Here is a 22,132-nt window from a genome sequence, read left to right as displayed (position 1 = left end):
CCAAAACTCTACAGATCTAAAGGACAAACTGATCCACATTTCATCTTATAGCCTAGGAAAGCACAGGGTGCTACCTAAGAATGGAAGTACATATAAAGTAGGCACAAATAAAAAATTCTTAGACAATATAATCAGGCATTGAAGAATAAAATTACTTGCAACATCCCAGTAAGAACAGTTATGAATACGACTCTTGTTTTATGAACAAAAGAAATGCCAGCACAACAGAACACAGGTTTTCTTGTTTTTCTTTTGGTACTAAGGATTGAAACCAGGGACTCACACAGTCTAACTCTACCACTGAGCTACAATCCCAGCTAGCCTCAAACTTATGATGCTCCTGCCTCAGCCTCCTGACCAGCTTGACTTACAGCAATGTGCCACATGCCAGCAGGATATAGGATTTTTATATAAGCCTTAGGATATATTTGTTATTGAATATAGACAAATTATTTCCAAAAGGAAGTCAATAAATAAGGTCAAAGAATTCTCTAAAAACATACTCTTTGAATATGTAAAACATACAAATTTTTCTTAAAACTTAGTCTTTGTATAAAGTCAATAATAAAAGAAAAAAAAAAAAACAAAAAACTTAGCCTTTCTTCCAAGGATCTAGTATGGTATCTTTTTCCTCCCTTACAAATAACCAAACTCAAATTTTTATCATATGATCAGAAATAGATATAATTCACTTTTCTACCATTTTACTTACTCATCATAAATTTCTTTTTGTAGATCTTTGGCAAAATCAAACAGCTGTGCAACTGAGAGAAGTGACACATGAAATTCTGCACCTAAGATTTAAAAAGCAGGGGAGGACAAATTCTTCACAACGGGCACTCTACCACCGAGCTACACTCCCATTTCCTTTTTTTTTCCCCCTTGAAACAGGGTCTCACCAAGTTGCCGGGGCTGGTCCGAAACTTACATCTGAATACTAGTTCTTTTTTTTTTTTTTTTTTTTGGGGGGGGTGGGGAGTGGCAGGGTAGAGGTCTGGGGATTGAATCCAGGGATTCACACATGCTAAACACCTTCTACTGCAGACCTACACACCCCTCCAACTGAAGGAAGCTTATTTTGGTTGTGGATTTTCTTTATTTTTTTTTCTTTTTGAGAATGAGAAAAAAAATGGGCTGGGGGAGATCCTATAGTCCCCATAAACAAGCAAAGCCATTATTAATATTATGGGATATTCATAAGCACTTCTAACTTTCATTCCAAACTTGAGGGCATAAGGAAACAAACTAAGTTTTCTACTTCTTTTCAATATCTAAATAAGTTAAGTATTCGAAAAATAGTTCCTAAAGCCGGGCACGATTGTACATGCCTGTAATCCCAGTGGCTGGGGAGGCTGAGGCAGGAGGATCACGAGTTCAAACCAGCCTCAACAAAAGCAAGGCACTAAGCAACTCAGCAAGACTCTGTCTCTAAATAAAATACAAAATAAGGTTGGGGATGTGGCTCAGTGATTAAGTGGCCCTGACTTCAATCCCTGGTACCCCAACAACAACAACAACAACAACAACAACAAAACACTTCCTGAAAAATGTCCAATTATAGTCTAGAAGAAATAAGCATTTTCAAAAAGATACAGGACTCTGGACTAGACTTGTGGTTCAGTGGTAGAGTGCTTGCCTGGAATGTGTGAGGCCCTCCCTCAGCACCGCATATAAATAAATAAATAAATAAAAGATCCATCCATTGACAAAAAAGTATTTTAAAAGTAAAAGATACAGGACATTATCCCTACAATCACAGTTTTATACATATTACAGTGGAAATTTTCAAAATTAGCTAACAAAATTAGCTCAATATGAGAGTGCTCCACTTTCCTACCACAAATAAATGTTCAAAAGATACCTACCATTTTTTAATATTTATTTTTTAGCTGTATTTGAACACAATACCTTTATTTATTTATTTTTAGGTGGTGCTGAGGACCAAACCTAGGGCCTCACATGCAATAGGCAAGCACTCTACCATTTTGCCACAACCCCAGCACCAAAAGACACCTACCTTTAATCTTGCTTATAGAATTTTTGTAGATGATCCGTGCCAACTCGCCATTAAGGATTTCTTCAGAATGATCAAAACTCCCCTATAAAGTGTTACATTAAGCACAATAAGTAGGGTCAGTAAGTTTAAAAAAAAAAAAAAAAGCACTAGGATGGAAATTAACAGTCTTAGACAACCACTACCTGTACAAGTCATGTCTCTGTGTGTCTGTCTTCCCCGCTCCCCTATTCTCAACCAATTCCCTCTCTTGTAAAATGTGAAACGGAAACAAGATCACTCATCTCCCAGCTCTGTTCTCTCAGGATCCTGGAGTGGTAGGAAGATCACACAATTTAAGGCCTCAATCTCTATTTTTAACAAGTTCTAATTATCCTTCTGTTTTAAGATTTTATTTGGATAAAAAAAGTTCTGAGTTGGAAACCACAATAACAGACAAAAGCAAAGTTCCTTTTTTAGCTAACATTCTAAATCTTCTTTAAGGTATTCTATCATGTTAAAAAATCACATAAAAAGTAAAAGAAGTAGGCACAGGGGCTGGGGTTGTAGATTACTGGGGGAGTGCTTTTGCCTGGCATGTGTGTCACACTGGGTTCAATTTTCAGCATCACGTACAAACAAATAAATAAAATAAAGGTCCATCAATAACTAAAAAACATATTTAAAAAAAAAGTAGATTTCTGTAGATCAGTGACAAATCCTCTGAGAAGGAAATGAGGAAACTGCCCCATTCACAATATCCTCAAGAAAAATAAGATACTTGGGAATGGACTTAACAAAAGAGGTGAAGAATCTATACAATGAAAACTATAGAACACTAAAGAGAAAAATCAAAGAAGACCCTAGAATATGGAAAGATCTATCTTGCTCATGGATAGGCAGAATTAATATTATTAAAATGACCATACTACCAAAAGCACTATACAGGTTAAATGCAATTCCGATGAAAATCCCAATGGCATTCCTCATAGAAATAGAAAAAACAATCATGAAATTCATCTGGAAATACCCAAAATAGGTAAAGCAATTCTAAGCAGGAAGAGTGAAACAGGTGGTATCGCTATACCAGACCTTAAACTATACTACAGAGAAATAGAAACAGCATGGTATTGGCACCAAAACAGGCTGGTAGACCAATGGTACAGAATAGAGGACACAGAGACTAACCCACAAAATTACATCTATCTTATATTAGACAAAGGTGCCAAAAGCATGCACTGGAAAAAAGACAGCATCTTCAACAAATGGTGCTGGGAAAACTGGAAATCCATATGCAACAAAATGAAATTGAATCCCTATCTCTCAACATGCATAAAAGTTAACTCAAAATGGATCAAGGATCTAGGAATTAAACCAGAGATTCTGCATCTAATAGAAGAAAAAGTAGGTCCTGATCTTCATCACGTGGGACTAGGCCCCAACTTCCTTAATAAGACTCCTATAGCACAAGAATTAAAACCAAGAATCAACAAATGGGATGGATTCAAACTAAAAAGTTTTTTCTCAGCAAAGAAACAATCTGTGAGGTGAACAGAGAGCCTACATCCTGGGAGCAAATTTTTACCCCTCACACATCAGATAGAGCACTAATCTCTAGGGTATATAAAGAACTCAACAAGCTAAGCAACCCAAAAACAAATAATCCAATCAATAAATGGGCCAAGGACCTGGACAGACACTTCTAAGAGGTGGTATATATGTATATTAAGAATTGTAATGCAAAAACAAAGAAGAAGAAGTAGGCGTGATGGCACACGACTGTATTTGATATACAATCACAATCACAATAAATATATGAAAAAATGCTCATCATCTCTAGCACAGAGAAATGCAAATCAAAACTACTCTAAGATACCATCTCACTCCAGTCAGAAATGGCAGCTATTATGAAGACAAACAACAAGTGTTGACAAGGATGTGGGGAAAAAGGTAAACTCATATATTGCTGGTGGGACTGCAAACTGGTGCAGCCAATTTGGAAAGCAGTATGGAGATTCCTTGGAAATCTGGGAATGGAACCACCTTTTGACCCAACTATACTCAAAGGACCTAAAAACAGCATACTACAGAGACACAGCCACGTCAATGTTTATAGCAGCACAATTCACAATAGCTAACTGTGGAGCCAACCTAAGTGTCCTTCAGTGGATGAATGGATTAAAAAAAAAAAAAGTGGCATTTATACATAATGGAATATTATGCAGCACTAAAAAAGAACAAAATCATGGCATTTGCAGGTAAATGGATGGTGTTACAGAAGATAATGCTAACTGAAGTTAGCCAATCCCAAAAAAACAAATGCCGAATATTTTCTCTGATATAAGGGGGGTGACTCAAAGTGGGATAGGGAGGGAGAACATGGGAAGATTATTTCTAGATAGGGAAGAGGCTCGGGAGGGAAAGGGAGGGGGAAGGGGATTAGCAAGGATGGTGGAATGTGATAGTCATCATTATACAAAATACATGTAGAGATTTGAATTTGGTGTCAACATACCTTATATACAAACAGAGATATGAAAAATTGTGGTATATATGTGTATTAAGAATTGTAATGCAAAAAAAAAAAAAAGAAGTAGGTATGGTGACACATGACTGTATTCCCAGCTACTCAGGAGGTTGAGACAGGAAGACTGCAAGTTCAAGGCTGGCCTCTGCAACTTGGCTAGACCTTGGATCAATATAAAAATTAAGAAGTGGTAGTACACTGAGTGGTAGTACAGTCCTGAATTCAATCCCCAGTACCTATCATAAAAAAAAGAAAAAAGAAACTAGAAACCTTGCATTCCACAATCTTTCTCAGGCGTCTTGAACCCATTAATATACCACTTACTAAAATCATACAGCATTAAAGAACAGCATTTAACCATAACATCAGTTATAACTTCAATTACTCTAAATATCTATCTTTATTTTTATTTTATTTTTACACAAAACAATGCCTTTATTTATTTATTTTATGTGGTGCTGAGGATCGAACCCGGGTCCCGCCCGTGCTAGGCAAGTACTCTACGGCTGAGCCACAATCCCAGCCCCTAAATATCTATCTTTAAAGCAGAAAATCTTATTTCTTTTATTACTAACCCCATTTAATTAAACCAACTTTTCATTCATCTTCAAGTTTTAAAATATAGTAACATTAAATTAGAAAGAAAAATATATTAAGTGATCTATCTCTTAAGCAGACTCAGTGACAATACAATAGGATCTCACCATATCCATGTCAGCCTTTTCAAATTCTTGTTTTTCCTTCCTCAGTTTCTCAGCATGCATCAGTTCCATCCTGAAGTACTACAGAAGAGAAATAATGGCCTGAAAATCTTTAAAGATACTTTCTTAAATTCAAGATATATAATACACCTTGTTTTTATACATAATTTTCAGATGTGGGAAAATCTAGGAGGAGTATTATATTTTCCTTTGTTAACAAACTAGCTAACATCGACAAGGTAAGGTGAAAATATTATTTTATGCTATTCTAAAAGCAATCTAGAGGTATGAATCAAAAACTTTAAAAATGCTTTTATATCCTTGATTATCACTTCACAATTAAATAAACCATAAAGTCTAGCCCTACATTGTCAAAAGAAGCAACAAACTTAATACTTAATATTGAAGGTTTCTGTGAGTAATTTTACTTATGATTTCATCCATGTATATGAAAAGTGTCAACAGAGGCCAAGTAGGGAATTTGGACTTCTATCCTCTTCAGTCTTCCTCTCCTCTATTTAGCAGTAAATAGGCAGAACAGTATCAAAAGAGTTCTACTATCCGGGAGCAGTGGCACATGCCTGTAATCCCAGCTGCTCAGGAGGCTGAGATAGGCGGATCACAAGTTCAAAGCCAGCTTCAGCAAAAAAAGCAAGGTGCTAAGCAACTCAGTGAGACCCTCCCTGTCTCTAAATAAAATTGAAAAGGTCTGGGGATATAGCCCAGTGGTTAAGTGCCCCAGGGTTCAATTTCTAGTACCAAGAAGAAGAAAAAAGTTCTACTAGCCAGAAAATTTAACTCCCAGAGTCTCATAAAATAACCAAAAGGCCTAAAATCAATCATAAAAAGAACCAGGAGGGGCTGGGGTTGTGGCTCAGTGGTAGAGCGTTCCCCTCACATGCGTGAAGCACTAGGATCAATCCTCAGCACCACATAAAAATAGATAAATAAAATAAAGGTATTGTGTCTGTCTACAATTTAAAAAATATTAAAAAAAAAAAGCAGGAAGGGGGCTAGGGTTGTAGATCAATTGGTAGGGTGTTTGCCTTGCATGTGTGAGGCACTGGTTTCAATCCTCAGAACCACATTTAAATAAATAAATCAAATAAACATATGTGTATGTGTGTGTGTGTGTGTGTGTGTGTATGTGTATGTGTGTGTATATATATATAAAGAACCAGGAATATCACAACTTGAATGAAGATAATCCAAAGACACCAACAACAGAGATGACATATGTTAGAATTATCCAACAAGGATTTAAAATCAGTAAAAAATGCTTTAATGAGCAATTATAAATACATTTGAAACAAATGAAACAATAGTAAGTATCAGCAAACAGAAAACATAAAGAAGAACCAAATAGAAATTTGAGAACTGAAACTAATAACTCAGTGAATGGACTCAAAAGCAACATGAACAAAACAGAGGAAAGAACCAGTGATCCTGAAAATAACTATAAAAATTACCCCATCTGAACAACAGAGAAAACAGGTTGAAAACAATGAACAGGGCCTCAGAAACCGGTGAGACAATGATAAATGATCCCGAATGTGTCATTGGAGTTGCAGAGGAAAGAAAAAGGAGAAAAGCTGAAAATTTTTCTTAAAAAATTACGACTTGGTGCTGGGGGTTTAGCTCAGTGGTTGAGCACTTGCCTGGCAGCACAGTAGCCCACAACATCAGTTATAATTTTACAGAGTCCTGTGTTCAATCCCCAGCACCAAATAAGAAAAAGAAAAAAGTGCCTCATGATTTTCCAAATTCAGCAAAAAACATAAACCTATAGATTCAAGAAGCTGACAGAACCATTGGTGAACCCAAATAAATCATGATAAAACCCACCATAATCAAACCTATGAAAAATAATGACAAAAAAACTTGAAAGCAGTGAGAGATATGACATCCTACCTAAAAGAGAAAAACAATTCAAACTGTTTTCATCTAACAGTAAAAAAAGCAGAACAGTGTCAGAAGAGGTCTACTAAACAAAACTTAAATATCCTAGAGTTGCTGGCAGATTTCTCATCAGAAAACAAGGAGGCCAAAAGGAAGTAGTGACACAATATTTTCAAATGCTACAAGAAAAGATGTGTTACCCCAGAAATATCTGGCAAAAATATAATTCAAAAAAGAAGGGAGCTGGGTAAAGTGGTACATGTCTGTAATCCTAGCAGCTCAGTAGGCTGAGGCAAGAGGATTGTGAGTTCACAGCCAGCCTCAGCAATTCAGCAAGGCTCTAAGCAACTCAGCAAGAACCCTGTCTCTAAATAAAATGTAAAAAAGGGCTGGGATGTGGCTCAGTGCTTGATCATGTCCGAGTATAAACCCTGGTACCAAAAAAAAAAAAAAAAAAAGAAGAAGGAAAAAGAGCCAGGCATGGTAGAGAACACCCAAAATCCCAGCAATTAGGGAGGCTGAGACAGGAGGAATAAAAGTTCAAAGTCAGCCTTAGCAACCTAGCAAGGCCCTAAGCAATTTAGTAAGATTCTGTCTGTCTCAAAATAAATTTTAAAGGCTATACTGGAGTATAGCATAATTCAGTAGTAAAGTGCCTCTAGGTTCAGTGCCCAATGCCAAAGGGGAAATAAGGGAAAATTAGGGCACACAATGATACATACTTTGGAGGCAGAAGCAGAAGAATTATAAAACTAGAGGCCAGCCTTGGTAATTTAGCAAGACTCAGTCTCAACATAAAAAAATAAAAAGGGCTGGGGATAGGACTCAGTGATAGAATGCCTCTGGGTTCAATCCCCACTACAAACACACAAAAAAAAGCAAAAGAGATCAAAAGACATTCTCAGATAAAGTGAAACTAAGAATTTGTGTTAAAAGACCCATCATAAAAAAACATAAAGCTCTCAAAATAGAAGAAATTATTGCTTAAAAAGGATTCTGGAACATTAGGAAGACAGAAAAATGGAAAGAGTAAAAATATGGGTTACGCAATGGGGACGTGGCTCAATGGTAAAATGCTTGCCTAGCATGTGCAAGGTCACAGTTTCAATCCCCAGCATCACAAATATTTAAGTTGTTTGGTACATAAAGCAAAAATTCTAACACTGTCTGATGTGGTTCCTCGGTCTTATCAAACAGGAGATAGAATACCCTAAGTGAAATTTTAAAAACAAAACAATAAGTAAAACTGAATTAAACAAATCAACAAAATGAAAAAATGATAAAGGACAAATTTCCTAGTTTTGGTGTTGTACTACAGTTTTATAAAATGTAACTACTGGGAGGAATTAGGTTGAAGGGTACACAGTACATTATTGTATTACCTTTGTGTCTTCTAGTGAACCAGAATAATTTCAAAATAAAATTAATGGTAATGGGCTGGGGATGTAGCTCAGTTGGTAGAGTGCTTGCCTCGCATGCACAAGACCCTGGGTTCAATCCCCAGCACACACACAAAAAAACAAAATTAATGGTAAACTGATGCATGCCTATAATCCCAGCAACTTGGGAGGATAAAGCAGGAGAATGCTAAGTTTGAGGTCCACTTCAATCAGCAAATTCAAAGCCCTATCTCAAAATAAAAACCACAAAAGGTCAGTGGTAAAGCACTGCTGGGTTCAATCTCTAGTACTACCAAAAAAAAAAAAAAAAAAAAATCAATGACAAATGTAATATCAAACTCTATAAAAGTCATGGTATCATTATAGGTCTATGAAGATAAATTAATGCATGATTAACATCTACTAAAAAATTTGTGCCAATTTTTGAATACTCGAAATTTTATTTTACTTTTTTTTTTTTTAAATATTTATTTTTCGGATTCGGCGGCCGACGCGAGATGACGAAGGGAACGTCATCCTTCGGGAAGCAATGTAATAAGACGCACACATTGTGCCGCCACTGTGGCTCTAAGGCCTACCACCTTCAGAAGTCGACCTGTGGCAAATGTGGCTATCCTGCCAAGCGCAAGAGAAAGTATAACTGGAGTGACAAGGCTAAAAGACGAAATACCACCAGGACTGGTAGAATGAGGCACCTAAAAATTGTATACCGCATTTTCAGGCATGGATTCCGTGAAGGAACAACTCCTAAACCCAAGAGGGCAGCTGTTTCAGCCTCCAGTTCATCTTGAGAGTTCCAACAATTAGCCACTCAATAAATGTACTGGTTTTTAAAAAAAAAAAAAAAAATTATTTTTCAGTGGACACAACATTTTAATTTTTTATTTTTTTTATATGGTGCTGAGGATCGAACCCAGTGCCAAGCGCATGCTGGGTGAGCACGTTACCGCTTGAGCCACATCGCCAGTCCTTGAAATTTTATAAGATATGGGCTGGGATGTGGCTCAAGCGGTAGCACACTTGCCTGGCATGCATGCAGCCTGGGTTCGATCCTCAGCACCACATACAAACAAAGATGTTATGTCCGCCGAAAACTAAAAAATAAGCATTAAAATTCTCTCTTTAAAAAAAAAAAAAAGAAATTTTATAAGACATTACAAATGAAGGGGTTTTTTTTAATTATTATGTTTAACCTTTTAAGTCAGTAATTCTGCTTCTAGGAATAAATCATAAGGAAATAACGGGCACAGGGGCACATGCCTGTAATCTCAGCAGCTAGGAAGGCTGAGGCAGGAGGATCATGAGTTCAAAGCCAGCCTTTGTAATTTATGGAGGCCCCGGACAACTCAGTGAGACCCTGTCTCTAAATAAAATACAAAAAGAGATAGGGATGTGGCTCAGTGCTTAAGCATCCCTGGGTTCAACCCCTGGTACAAAAAAAAAAAAAAATTATAAGGAAAAAAAATCTTTGTATTTTCACATACAAAGGTGAAGAGCAAATACTGGAACAATCTAAATGCTCAACAATAGGGAAAATGAAACAGACAATGTGCCATTTTTTAAATAGTATTTGCCCTCAATCAGTCATGTTGAGACATCACTCTCACTCTATGTGCACACACACTTTTTTTTTTTTAATATTTACTTTTTTTAGTTTTGGGTGGACATAATATCTTTATTTATTTATTTATTTATTTATTTTTAATGTGGTGCTGAGAATCGATCCCAGTGCCTCACGCATGCTAGGCAAACGCGCTACCACTTGAGCCACATCCCCAACCCCACACTTACTTCTTGATAGAGTTTTGGACACTCTGGATGAAAGCGCAGAGCCCGAAGAAACAGTTGCCTGGCACTTTCAGAAGATAAGCGATCTTCCATTTCCCATTTGGCCGCCATAATCCACAAAGCTATAAATGATAAAACACCAGACTTCCATTTCAGTAAATTAATCAAGTTAGGTAAGACACTACGAGTGCACCAAACTGAATACTCAAATGAAAAAAAAATTTTTTTTAATCTTAACAAAAAGGAAAAGGCAAAGACAGAGGGAATTTCTAACGGCAAAGTTTTGTTGTTCTTTCTAAAGTTAGAAAGAATAGCCAGACAGAGTGGCACATGCCAGTAATCCTTGCAAGAGTTTGTCTCAAAATAGAAAATAAAAAGAACTGGAAATATATAGCTCAATGGTAGCGTGCTCGAGTTCAATCCCAAGTACCGCAAAAATAAATATATAAACAAAACTAGAAAAAGTCTTCTAAGCAAAGAGGTAAATGCTAATATATTCATCCTGGATGTGGGATACATAAGGGCCTATGACCATATTTAATCAGCTCTAAAGGTACGATTGTTGTAAGTGACAAATTTTAAAGGTATTAAAAGTTGGGAAAAAGTTTGTATTTTAGAATCAACAAATTAATATATTTTGTACTCTTCTCTACATTTAGAATAGAACATAATTTTTGAAAAAAAATTTTTGTTGTTTTTCTTCATGGGAAATTAACCCCAAGTTACTACTCCAACTATTTCCTTACAGATTCAATAAAGGTTAACCATCATACCAAGCAAGGCTGCTCCTGATAAAAAATGACCCATGGTTGCTATCCATATGGACTTTGTCGGAAGGCCACAAATGGCGGCGAGCTATTGCTTTGAGATTTCTTGAGCATGTGACTCCTGAAATTGAGCATGGACCGTCCTGGGATCTCATCATTAGTACTTCCACTTAGAAAGTTCTTCTACCCACTCCTGTGGTCTCGTCACCTTACAAATGAACTCTCACTTTGGGGACCAGAGACTGCCCTCCAAACTGATAAGAGCACTTTGCTGAAAAAAAATGCCACAAGTTGTCTTCTGTCTCTGAGCAAGCAGGTGACAAATGTAGCCTATTGTGCAGTACAAAATGTCTGCTTGAGCCTAATACCCTGAGAACTGGTACTGGAGCACCTCCAGTACAGAATAACACACCATCCACTCCTTACTCACAAGAAAAGTCTTTCTCTTATAAAACATGAGTACCTACTCTGTGCCAGTCAACATTCTAAAATCTGTGTTAATATTTTCCCCTTTAAACTGAAATCCCTCATATTTCACTGCCTCCAAATTAAATGTCCCTCAAAGGATTGTACAGATTTTATTTTCCATCAACTAAAAAGAAACATAATCCTTCTTGTCCACAGATAGAACACCTGGTAGAGTAACTATCAGTACACAGTAGCCAGAGATAAACTAAGAGGCAGCTTCAGGAATAAAAACTGCTGCAGCCAATTGCCTAATAAGCTTAAGTCCTCAAGATAATTTCTCTCAAGTTCACCAAGCACAATAAGTTCCAAAATGACTTTAGTCTAAATAAAATAGAGAAAAAGAACACGAGAAGGACTTCACCATACCTGGCTTATTTGAATGAATAGCCAACATGGCAGAGAATACCTTGCTAAGTTGAGCTTTGGTAGCCTGTAAAAAGAGGAAGAAATTTTTTCTATTTCCTGCACAGAGATATCATCACTATTAATCTATAAACAGTATCTGCTGAGCCCTTACCAACTATAAATTTAATAGGGCAAGATCTTGCTAGGGACATATCAATAAGTAAAGACACATTCATTTTCTTCTTGAACTACTAAACATACACATTCTAAATTTATAATGTTTTAAGGTTTTTGTGAATATGCACAAAAATTATTTTTTTCAACTGATGTGGAAGCAAATTAAATAGGCATTCAGATATACAAGAGTTACAATGAAGTACAGCTTCAGCCTTCTGGGGTTCTTTTCCCATTCGTTAATCCTACACCTTTGGGGAAAATATGGAGCTCAGTAATAAGTAAGAAGTTTAAAAGGTAGACAAATAGAAAGTAAAAAGAGGAGCAAGACTGCTTTACTCACCCATTTCTTACAAAACACGACATAGGACAGCCAAAGTTGAACATCATCCTACAAGAAAAGCAATGCAGTAAGCTGCCTTGATCTTTATATATAATACATTTTTGCAATAATTAACTTTATTGGAAACAGGAATTTCAGAAGATCCAATGTATTAAGCACATTCTTCAGTCCTTGAATCTTCCTTCACTGAGGTCTTGGATTTCTTAACCATAATTGAGTGAGATTCTCCCCTTCCACCCATCATGCTCCAAAACAAAACAAGTTGTCCATCCAATTTGTTCAATGCAGTTCTGAAATGGCCTCAAATATAGAAATACAAAGTTTATCATTCCCAGGAATCCAAAGTACTTCCAATGAAACATGGCCATTCCCAGGACGAACTCGAAGAATATCAAGTTACTGAACTCCAGCCAGCACCTAATCATTTATCTCCCACCTCCACGTCTTCCATGCTCTTCACTTAAGAAATACATCCAAACATCACCCAGGTAATTTTATCATTTTTAATGTATCAAATAACACTGTTTTTAGCACCTTCCTCAAAGAAAAACAAGAAGGTATAAAGACCGTCACAGTTGCACACACCTATAACCCCAGCAACTCAGGAGGTAGAGATGGGACCACAAGTTTGAGGCTACTCTCAGCAACTTAGTAAAACCCTGTCTCAAAATAAACAATAAAATGGGTTAAGGATGCAGCTTAAAGTGACCCTGGGTTCAATCCCCAGTATCAAAAAAAGGTTTCAGAGATCAATTTCTTTCCCTATTTTTGGTACCAGGAATTGAACCCAGAGGTGCTTAACCACTGAGTCACGTCCCCAGCTCTTTTTTATGTTTTGAGACAGGGTCTCGCTGAGTTGCTTAGGGCCTCACTACATTGCTGAGGCTGGCCTTTGAACTCGTGATCCTCCTGTCTTAGACTCCGAGTCACTGGGATTATAGGCATGTACCAGTGCACCCAGCTGAAAATGCTTCCATCAGTAATACCATCATTAGAGGGTTGGGGATATAGCTCAGTTGGATAGTGCTTGCCTCACAAGTACCAGGCCCTGGGTTCAATCCTCAGCACCACAAAATAATAATAGTAATAATAATAGTGATAATACCATCATTAAAATAAATATTAAGACACTCAAGTTAAGTTGGGCACAGTTGCACACACCTGTAATCCCAGTGGCTCAGGAGGCTGAGACAGGAGGATGGCAAGTTCAAAGTCAGCCTTAGCAAAAAGCAAGACCCTGTCTCTAAATCAAATACAAAACAGGGCTGGGGATGTGGCTCAGTGGCCAAGTGCCCCTGGGTTCAATCCCTGGTACCTCCCCCACAAAAAAGGACACCTAAGTAAAGACTGGAGAACAATGCATTGGAATATTCAACTCAGTTAGGTATAATACACATCTTCAAAGCTCTTAGAGTCAAGGATGCATTTATCACATACTTTCCACTTTGCTGAAGCACGTCGGAAGACACCTTGTATCCGGTGAACAATAGAATGCTCAATCTCATCCTTCTTAAATGAATATTTAATGCGCTGAAAGGGGACATAAGAAACAAAGCCTCAGTTTACTTACATTTACAAAGTAGTATTACTACTTGAGCATTTAACAGTATTAGTGAAGACAGCAAATAATTACAAATATCCAGTTTAATCCAGGCACATTAAACAATTTTATCAACATTACCTGTCGCCCAAACATAAGCTCTAGCTAAGCAGCCACACTACTTAATTCTGTATTTTTTCCAATTTCAAAAAAATCATCAACTTACTGTTCTTCTTCTCTGGATCAATTCCAAAAGATTAATTTCATACTGGGAAAGAAAACATACACAAAAAAAGGAGAAAAAAATTATAACCTTTTAAATATAGGAAATACATTAAAATTATGAAAGATAAAATATCAAAGAAATACGAAAATGTAAAATAGAAAAATTTTGCTATCAATGAAAATAACTTGTAATAAAATGACTATAATTCACTGAAAATTCATTTAACTTTATTAAAATGAATTCTTCATGGGTGTGATGGTATACACCTGTAATCCCAATTTCTTGGGAGGCTGAGACAGGGAGGATCACAAGTTCGAGACCAACTTAGTGAGACACTGTCTCAAAATTTAAAAAATTAAAAAAGCTGGGGAATGTAGCCCATTTAGCACCTCTGGGCAAATTCCCAATACTTCCAAAAAAAAAAAAAACACTTGTAAGTCTGAGCTGACACATAAGTAAAGCAGATAAAGAGGTTGTACTAGCTGAAACAGGTGTGACAAGCCTAATGGGCTTCTCCAACCACCACCTCTAAAATACCACTTACAAATCCCAAAGATCTCAGAAAAGCACTACTATATAATCACTCTCTAAGCCACAACTGGAAAAATACTGCAGACAGAAAGCTGAGAATCTCACAAGATTGCAAGTTCATTTAAAAACTGTTTTACCTGGAGCTAAGATTATAGCTCAGTGGTAGAACACTTGCCAAGCTTGAGTGAGACACTATATTCAAATTCCAAAAGAGGGGGAAAAAAAAAACTTTGAGAAAAATATTTCAAACACAAAAACTCCCATGCAACTATCACACAGTAACACCAAAGCCTATATTTGCTTCAAGTACTCTTCAAAAATAAAATGTTTCAACTGGGAATAGTGGTGCACGCCTATAATCCCAACAGCTCAGGAGGCTGAGGAAGGAGGATCACAAGTTTAAAGCCAGTCTCAGGCTGGGGATGTGGCTCAAGCGGTAGCGCGCTCGCCTGGCATGCGTGCAGCCCGGGTTGGATCCTCAACACCACATACAAACAAAGATGTTGTGTCCGCCAAAAACTAAAAAATAAATATTAAAAATTCTCTCTCCCTCTCTCTTTAAAAAAATAAAATAAAGCCAGTCTCAGCAATTTAGCAAGGCCATAAGCAACTTAGTAAGACCCTATCTCAAAATAAAAAATCAAAAGGGCTGGGGATGTGGCTCAGGGGTAAAGTAAAGGGTCCCTGGGTTCAATCCCCAGTACTAAAAAAGAAATAGAACATTTCAAATAAACATAATGCCCCTTATGTGCTAATCTTTGATTCCATTCTCACTCTCCAGTACTAGCAACCATCCTGAGTTTATCATTTCCAAGAATGATCCTGAACTTCATTATAATGCTTTTTTTTTTTTTTTTTGAATACTAGGAACTGAACTTGGAGGCATTTTACCAATAATGTATTTCCCAGCCATTTTTATTTTAAGACAGTCTTGCTAAATTGCTCAAGCTGGTCTCAAACTTGTCATTCTCTTGCCTCAGTCTCCCAAATCACTGAGATTACAGGCGTGTGCCATGGCACCCAGCTATAATGCTTTAATTGTCTATAAATGATATCACACTACATTCATCACTCCATATTTTTTTTCAACGTGACTTATGTGTGTGTGCTCATGAACATGTGGTGAAGATAGAATCCAGGGCCTTGTACATGTTAGCCAAGCTGTCTACCACTGAGACCTGACCTCAAAATGACTTCAGGTATATCCTTGTACAAACCCAAAATTCAAGGTCATGTTATATAATATTCCATGTTCAATATGGAATTTGCCTTTTTTCTTGCTGTTCCATAATCTGTTTCTAATTTTTCTCTATTACAAAAAGCTGCTATTTATATTCTTGTACATATCTTCTTATGAATACAGGAAATTTTCTCCAGAGTATACACTATCTACCAACACTAACATGCAATCATGAGGCAATGACTTTTCTCCATTTAAACTGATTCCCTGTACACAACTGGACTGGATCAGTGCCATGTACATAGCAGGCCCTCAATATTTACTCTATAAATGAATAAATGAAATTGCTGGATCACAGGTATATATGCATTTCAATTTTATGGATCATTAAAACCTGCATTCAAAAGGGATTGTACCAGTTATTTTTAAAATGTTTACTATTGTGATGAACATAAGGCAGACTATGCCCTGGTCTTAATTTATTTACCTGATTACTTGCATTGAGGCTTGCAGTGTTTCCTAAGTTTAACTATGAAATGATGTTCTCTCTTTGGGAATTGCATGTTAACAAGATCTGCCCACTTTTCTTTGTGGTCCTTTGTTACTTTCTCTTTTTTTTCTTTAGTTGTAGTTGGACATAATACCTTTATTCTATTTATTTATTTTTATGTGGTGTTGAGGATCAAAACCCAGCACCTCACACATGCTAGGCGAGTGCTCTACCACTGAGCCACAGCCCCAACCCATGTTACTTTCTTCTTGATTTGTAGTTATTCACATGTGCATATGTCATTCTTACTATATGTCTTATGAATATTTTTTCCCACTTTGTGGCTTACCTTTTCACATTAATTGTGGTATTTTTTTTGCATAAACTATTTCATTGTTTTTAACATCTCCTCTCAAAATGAGTTGTGGGTTTCATAGTCTCCTCTATTTTATCTTTCCCTACCTGAACTCATTCTTTCATAGATTTTGTAAAATACTTAAAAGTTTTCTCCCACATTAAAACTTTCATTTTGGGCTGAGGATGTAGCTCAAGTGGTAGCACGCTCGCCTGGCATGTGCACGGATCTGGGTTCTATCCTCAGCACCACATACAAATAAAGATGTGTCCGTTGAAAAATAAATAAATAAATAAATATTTAAAAAACTTCTCTCTCTCTTTGAAAAAAAAAACTTTCAATTCATCAGGAATTTATTTTCAGGTATGTGAAGACAGGATCTAACTGAAACTTAAACTTCATTGATTTAAAAATGCCATTTGTGGGCTGGGGAATGTGACTCAAGCGGTAGTGCACTCGCCTGGCATGTGTGAGGCCCGGGTTCAATCCTCAGCACCACACACAAACAAAAATGTTATGTCCGCCGAAAACTAAAATAAATATTAAAAATTTAAAAATAAATAAATAAATAAATAAAATAAAAATGCCATTTGTACCAGCCACAATGGTGCATGCCTGTAATCCCAGTCACTTGGGAGGCTAAAGCAGGAGGATTACAAGTTCAAGGCCAAACTCAGCAATTTAGGGAGACCCTAAGCAACACAGCAAGACCCTGTCTCAAAAAATAAAAGGTGTAAGGGATGCATTTGTGGTTCCGTGGTAGAGTGTTTGCCTAGCATGTGTGAGACACTGGGTTCAATCCTCATAAAAATAAATAAATAAAAATAAAATAAATATAAAAATAAATAAAGGTATTGTATCCATCTACAATTAGAAATTTTTTAAAAAGGGGGGGAATGTAGCTCAGTGGTACAGCATTGCTGGGTTCAATCCCCAATACCAAAAAATAAAACAAATAAATGTCACAAATTTATACAACTGTGTACAGGCAAGAAAATATATATATAAAAGAATGTGCAGGTAGGTGTATATGTATGTGTGTATACTTTTTAATGTGTTTATTTCAGTTATACTCTCTGAAACTAATCCAACTAATCCACAGGTAACTCAAGTATTTAAAGAGTGAGATCATTTGTCACACATCTCCTTAAGCATCTCTAGTGCTTTCAATGACTGCTCCAATAACAAGGTTTCCCAATTTGTTGCCTTTGAACCAATCTCTGTAAGAGTCCTTCTTAAAATGTAGTTTTGAGGCTGGGGGTATGGCTCAAGTAGTAGCGCGCTCGCCTGGCATGCATGAGGCACTAGGTTCAATCCTCAGCACCACATAAAAATAAAATTTAAAAATATTGTGTCCACCTAAAGCTAAAAATATTTTTAAAATATAAAATAATTTTAAAAATGTAGTCTTGAGCCTAATACAATACTACAGATATGGATTGATTAGCACAACACATTATCTTTCAAGTCAACATGTTTTCAGTGCCTACTTGCCAATGTCCTTTGCAATTTTACCCAGCACACTATTTTTGTCAATCTTGTTCGGTTATAGAGTTGATACAATATGCTCTTGACTTTTTGGGGGGACACTACTAGTGATCAAACCTAGGGCCTTGTGTGCATGCTACACAAATACACTTACTACTGGGCAACATTCCCAGCCCCCATGGCTTATTCTGCATTAGCAATGTACTACAAACCCTAGGACCACTCCAAAACAAAACAACATTCTCTAATATTTAAGACACATATTAACCAAAACATAATTCCACATACAATTTTCTTTCACAGGCAAAAACTAAAGTATCATGTAGTATTTGTTCAACTATTTGTTTTTTTGTAATCAATCTCAATTTTTTTTAATATTTATTTTTTAATTTTAGGTGGACACAATATCTTTATTTTATTTTTATGTGGTGCCTCATGCATGCTAGGCTAGCGCTCTTCCTCTGAGCCACAACCCCAGCCCTTCAATCTCAAATTTTTAAGTCCTATAACATTTCATCGTTTTTGTGTGTGGTTCTGGGGATTGAACCCAGGAGTGCTCTACCACTGAGCTACATCCCCAGTTCTTTGTCATTTTTTTTTTTTTTATTTTGAGGCAGGGTCTCACTGAATTTCCCAGGCTGGCCTTCAACTTGTGATCCTCCTGCCTCAGCCTCCTGAGTTGCTGGGATCACAGGTGTTCACCATTACACCAAAATAAACATTTTTGTCTTATTTATTCTTTCTAATCCTGATTCTGTCATCTGACATATCAGCTATTCTCCCCCATCTAAAAAGTGATTTGGCCTATATGTCTTATCTTCAAACTTTCTACCTATTTAGAAAATGGAAGTAATCACTGGGCACAGTGGCACATGCCTGTATTCCCAAAACCTCAGGAGGCTAAGGCAGGAGAATCACAAGTTCAAAGCCAGCCTCAGCATCTCAGGAAGACCCTGTCTCAAAATAAAAAATAAAAAAGGGCTGGGATACAGCTCTAGGTGGTTAAGTGTCCCTGAGTTCAATTCGTGGTACCAAGAAAGAAAGGGAGGGAGGGAGGGAAGGAAGAAGTTCCTGTCTCAAAATAAAAAATAAAGAGGGCTGGCAATGTGCATCAGTGGTAGAATGCCCCTAGGTTCAATCCCAAGTACCAAAAAAAAAAAAAAAAGAATCTTGCCGCATACTTCTTTACAAATTGACATACTTACACTTTCTGGCTATCCACTATTATCACATTCACATCCCCGTCTTGCCTACTAAGAGATAGATCTCTTGCTGAAATCCTGATACACATTGTCTCTCTGATCTACTAACTCAATAGAAAGAAAAAGAGAGGAAAAAAAAGTTCAGTTTCTCGAGGACTAAAGCCTCAGCAGATGATACAACTCCCAATAATCACCTCTAATTCTGTTCAAAAATATCAATCTAATTGCAATTCTGGAATTTGGGCAAAAAACTAATGATAATCTCACCATTCTCTAATTGACTTAAAGTTTGTAAGGAGATTAAAAAATAAGGAAATTATTCACTTACTTGAATATAATTGATAAAGTCTTCCTTAAAAAGGGCTCTTCGCTGTATTTTGTATTCTAGATCAGAAGCCTTCTTAATGATAGCCCTGAAGAGAAAATTATTTAAACTGCAACACTTGAAAAAAATAAAACTTAAGTAATTTTAGGTTTAAAAGAATTTTTTTTAATTACCTTGGATATATTTAAGACACATATTAACCAAAACATAATTCCCATATACAATTTTCTTTCACAGGCAAATAATATCTTACACAATTACTTCTGTATTTCTAAGATTAGGATATATTTTAAAATTTTCAGGATAGTCATCATAGTTGATTGCCAGGGTATTTGATATTCCTACAAGCAAAACTAATATTAAATGTTTTATGCTGTTTACATATAGTATTAATAAAGACTTATTTTCCTCTAAATTAAGGTTATTAGGTGTTTATTTCTTGTAGACCAGAATTAAACCCAGGGGCTTACACATGCTAGGCAAGGATTCTGCCAAGAAGCTACATCCTAGCCCTCCACACTTAGGTTTTTATAATAATCAAATGTCTATACTAAAATCCTCTTATTCCTATATGTTCAACGTGTAAAACTTTTTTAGAAACCTGTATTGTCTCTATCTAAAAAGGCTTATTACTATTAGGGATCTATGGGAGAAGAGTCACCGTTCCTTAGTTAAGGACTAAATATACAACATGTGTATATTAGGAAAATTTAATGCAAGGTGTGCAGAATATTTACGTTTAGTAAAAAAATAACATTTACTGAACACTAAGAGTCCCCAGTGCTATATTCTGTTTCATTAACAAATACTTTTAGACTCCCAATCACATGACTGCATCTAGAGTCATTGTCTACCAAAGAAATAGTCACGGAAAACCACTAAAACTACTAAAAGTGATTAACAGATTATTGAATGCCAAATCTGTGTGTCGGGCGCTGTGGCTAGGATTGGGAGTACATAGGAAACGAAATCAAATGATCCCCCTCGGCCAAGTCTTCCACTCCCGGGCTCTTGCAGCACTCTGCTGACATCTCTACAGAAGTACATTCTGCACACCGATTTAAACTGTAACCGAGATGTTTCATTTGCCTGAAATTCTCCCACCATCCAAAGTGCCTTGTTAGCTCCCGGTGGATAGGGATTTCGGTTTATCACCTTTATATCCCCAAAACCCTGCTCCATGAGGGGCTGTCAGTATATCCGGTGGGAAAATGGACCGACGGAACACCTTGTAAAGGATAAGAATTTAATTCTGGTCATCCCCAAAGCCCGGCACTGGGTTTTATACCACGTTAGGAAAAATAAACACAACCAAAGCATCTCCAGCCCGGCCCGGGCCACACGCACGCCCAACCTCCCCTCAGCCCGCTCCAGCCCTTCCCATTCCCACCCCGCGTACTTAATCTCCGCACGACTAAACAGTCCAACGCGCTCCAGCTGTTCCAATTCCGGGATTCGATCTTCTATGCGTTCCTGGATTATCTCCGCCATGAGGTCTGCACCGTACGGCCCCGCAGGAAAAACTCAGCAGGCAACAGGCGCAGGAAGCGCCCACCTTCTACTTTCCAGTCCCAACCTTAAAGCCCGCACGTACCGACGAAACGTGCTTCCTACGTCCCGCCTCTTCCGCTTCCGCCGTTAGAAAAGATCCTTCGGCTCTTGCGGCCGCTGTCACCCCCTTGTGGCTTACGGTGGAATTGCAGCGAGAGACCCCGCGGTCTAGGGCAGGACTCAAGCGGAGGAGGGGCGGGGCGAGGCTGGAGGTGGGACCCAATGCGCGCGCAGCCAGACTCCCGCAGGGATGGAAAAAAGCGCCTCCGGGTCTGGGTGATTTACCTGGCGACGGCCCCGCGGGTCCAGGATATTGTCTGGTTTTAACGTGCTCCCATCCCATGGCCTTACTTCCCAACACCAAGGTCCTGAAAAATAATTTTTAAAAAAGCTCATAGAGGAAGATATTATGTAAAGAACGTAAGCATTTCAAAAAAAATCAGTCATGAAAATCGTAGGGGACTGCTAAGGCTGACCCCGCCACCCAAAAGACTGAGTCCTAGCTTTCTGCTAGATTGTAAAATAGTGTGATAACAGTTATTACACTGGGCTCTCACGTGCCACTGAGAATCCGACTGGGTGATTAAAAAGGAAAGAAATGTCTTATTTAAATATCTTAGCTCTGTAGACACGATCTTTTAAAACACGTGACCCTGCGTAGATCAGACACTATAATTTGTTTTAGGAAAGGGGGTTTTGGTATTGAGACACAGACCCTCCTTACACCACCTCCCAAGCAATTTAGCATTTCTAAGAAAACCATCAGGCAACCCAGCTTGGAAGCCATATTGTTGGTGTAATTACTAAACCTAATAATAATAATAATAATAATAATAATA

General features: G+C 37.3%; 2 protein-coding genes across 2 annotated transcripts in view; one reads left to right on the top strand and one right to left on the bottom strand.

Moving 5' to 3' along the window:
* The window catches only part of Utp6 (UTP6 small subunit processome component), a 35,026-nt gene extending 13,684 nt beyond the window's left edge, over window positions 1–21,342 (bottom strand). Inside the window, exons 1-10 of the mRNA XM_076869775.1 lie at window positions 21,142–21,342; window positions 19,746–19,830; window positions 14,172–14,213; window positions 13,843–13,935; window positions 12,406–12,453; window positions 11,910–11,973; window positions 10,312–10,430; window positions 5,225–5,302; window positions 2,018–2,099; window positions 713–794 (exon numbers count right to left, since the gene is read on the bottom strand). Coding sequence (XP_076725890.1) covers window positions 713–794; window positions 2,018–2,099; window positions 5,225–5,302; window positions 10,312–10,430; window positions 11,910–11,973; window positions 12,406–12,453; window positions 13,843–13,935; window positions 14,172–14,213; window positions 19,746–19,830; window positions 21,142–21,233 — 785 coding nt within the window. The 5' untranslated portion in view covers window positions 21,234–21,342. The remainder of the gene's footprint in view (window positions 1–712; window positions 795–2,017; window positions 2,100–5,224; window positions 5,303–10,311; window positions 10,431–11,909; window positions 11,974–12,405; window positions 12,454–13,842; window positions 13,936–14,171; window positions 14,214–19,745; window positions 19,831–21,141) is intronic.
* On the top strand, window positions 8,999–9,363 carry LOC143410157 (large ribosomal subunit protein eL37-like). The gene has a single exon (XM_076870870.2). It carries the CDS (start codon window positions 9,018–9,020, stop codon window positions 9,309–9,311), a length of 294 nt encoding a protein of 97 aa, XP_076726985.1. The 5' UTR covers window positions 8,999–9,017; the 3' UTR covers window positions 9,312–9,363.
* Window positions 21,343–22,132: the final 790 nt, after the last annotated feature.

This window comes from Callospermophilus lateralis, chromosome 11 (genome assembly GCF_048772815.1).
Source record: "Callospermophilus lateralis isolate mCalLat2 chromosome 11, mCalLat2.hap1, whole genome shotgun sequence".
Taxonomy (NCBI): Eukaryota; Metazoa; Chordata; class Mammalia; order Rodentia; family Sciuridae; genus Callospermophilus; species Callospermophilus lateralis.
This window is presented reverse-complemented; position numbering and strand designations above follow the sequence as displayed.

Bases quoted from the DNA above. Each gene is read 5' to 3' on its own strand.
- LOC143410157 (XM_076870870.2), top strand. From the start codon at position 9,018: ATGACGAAGGGAACGTCATCCTTCGGGAAGCAATGTAATAAGACGCAC.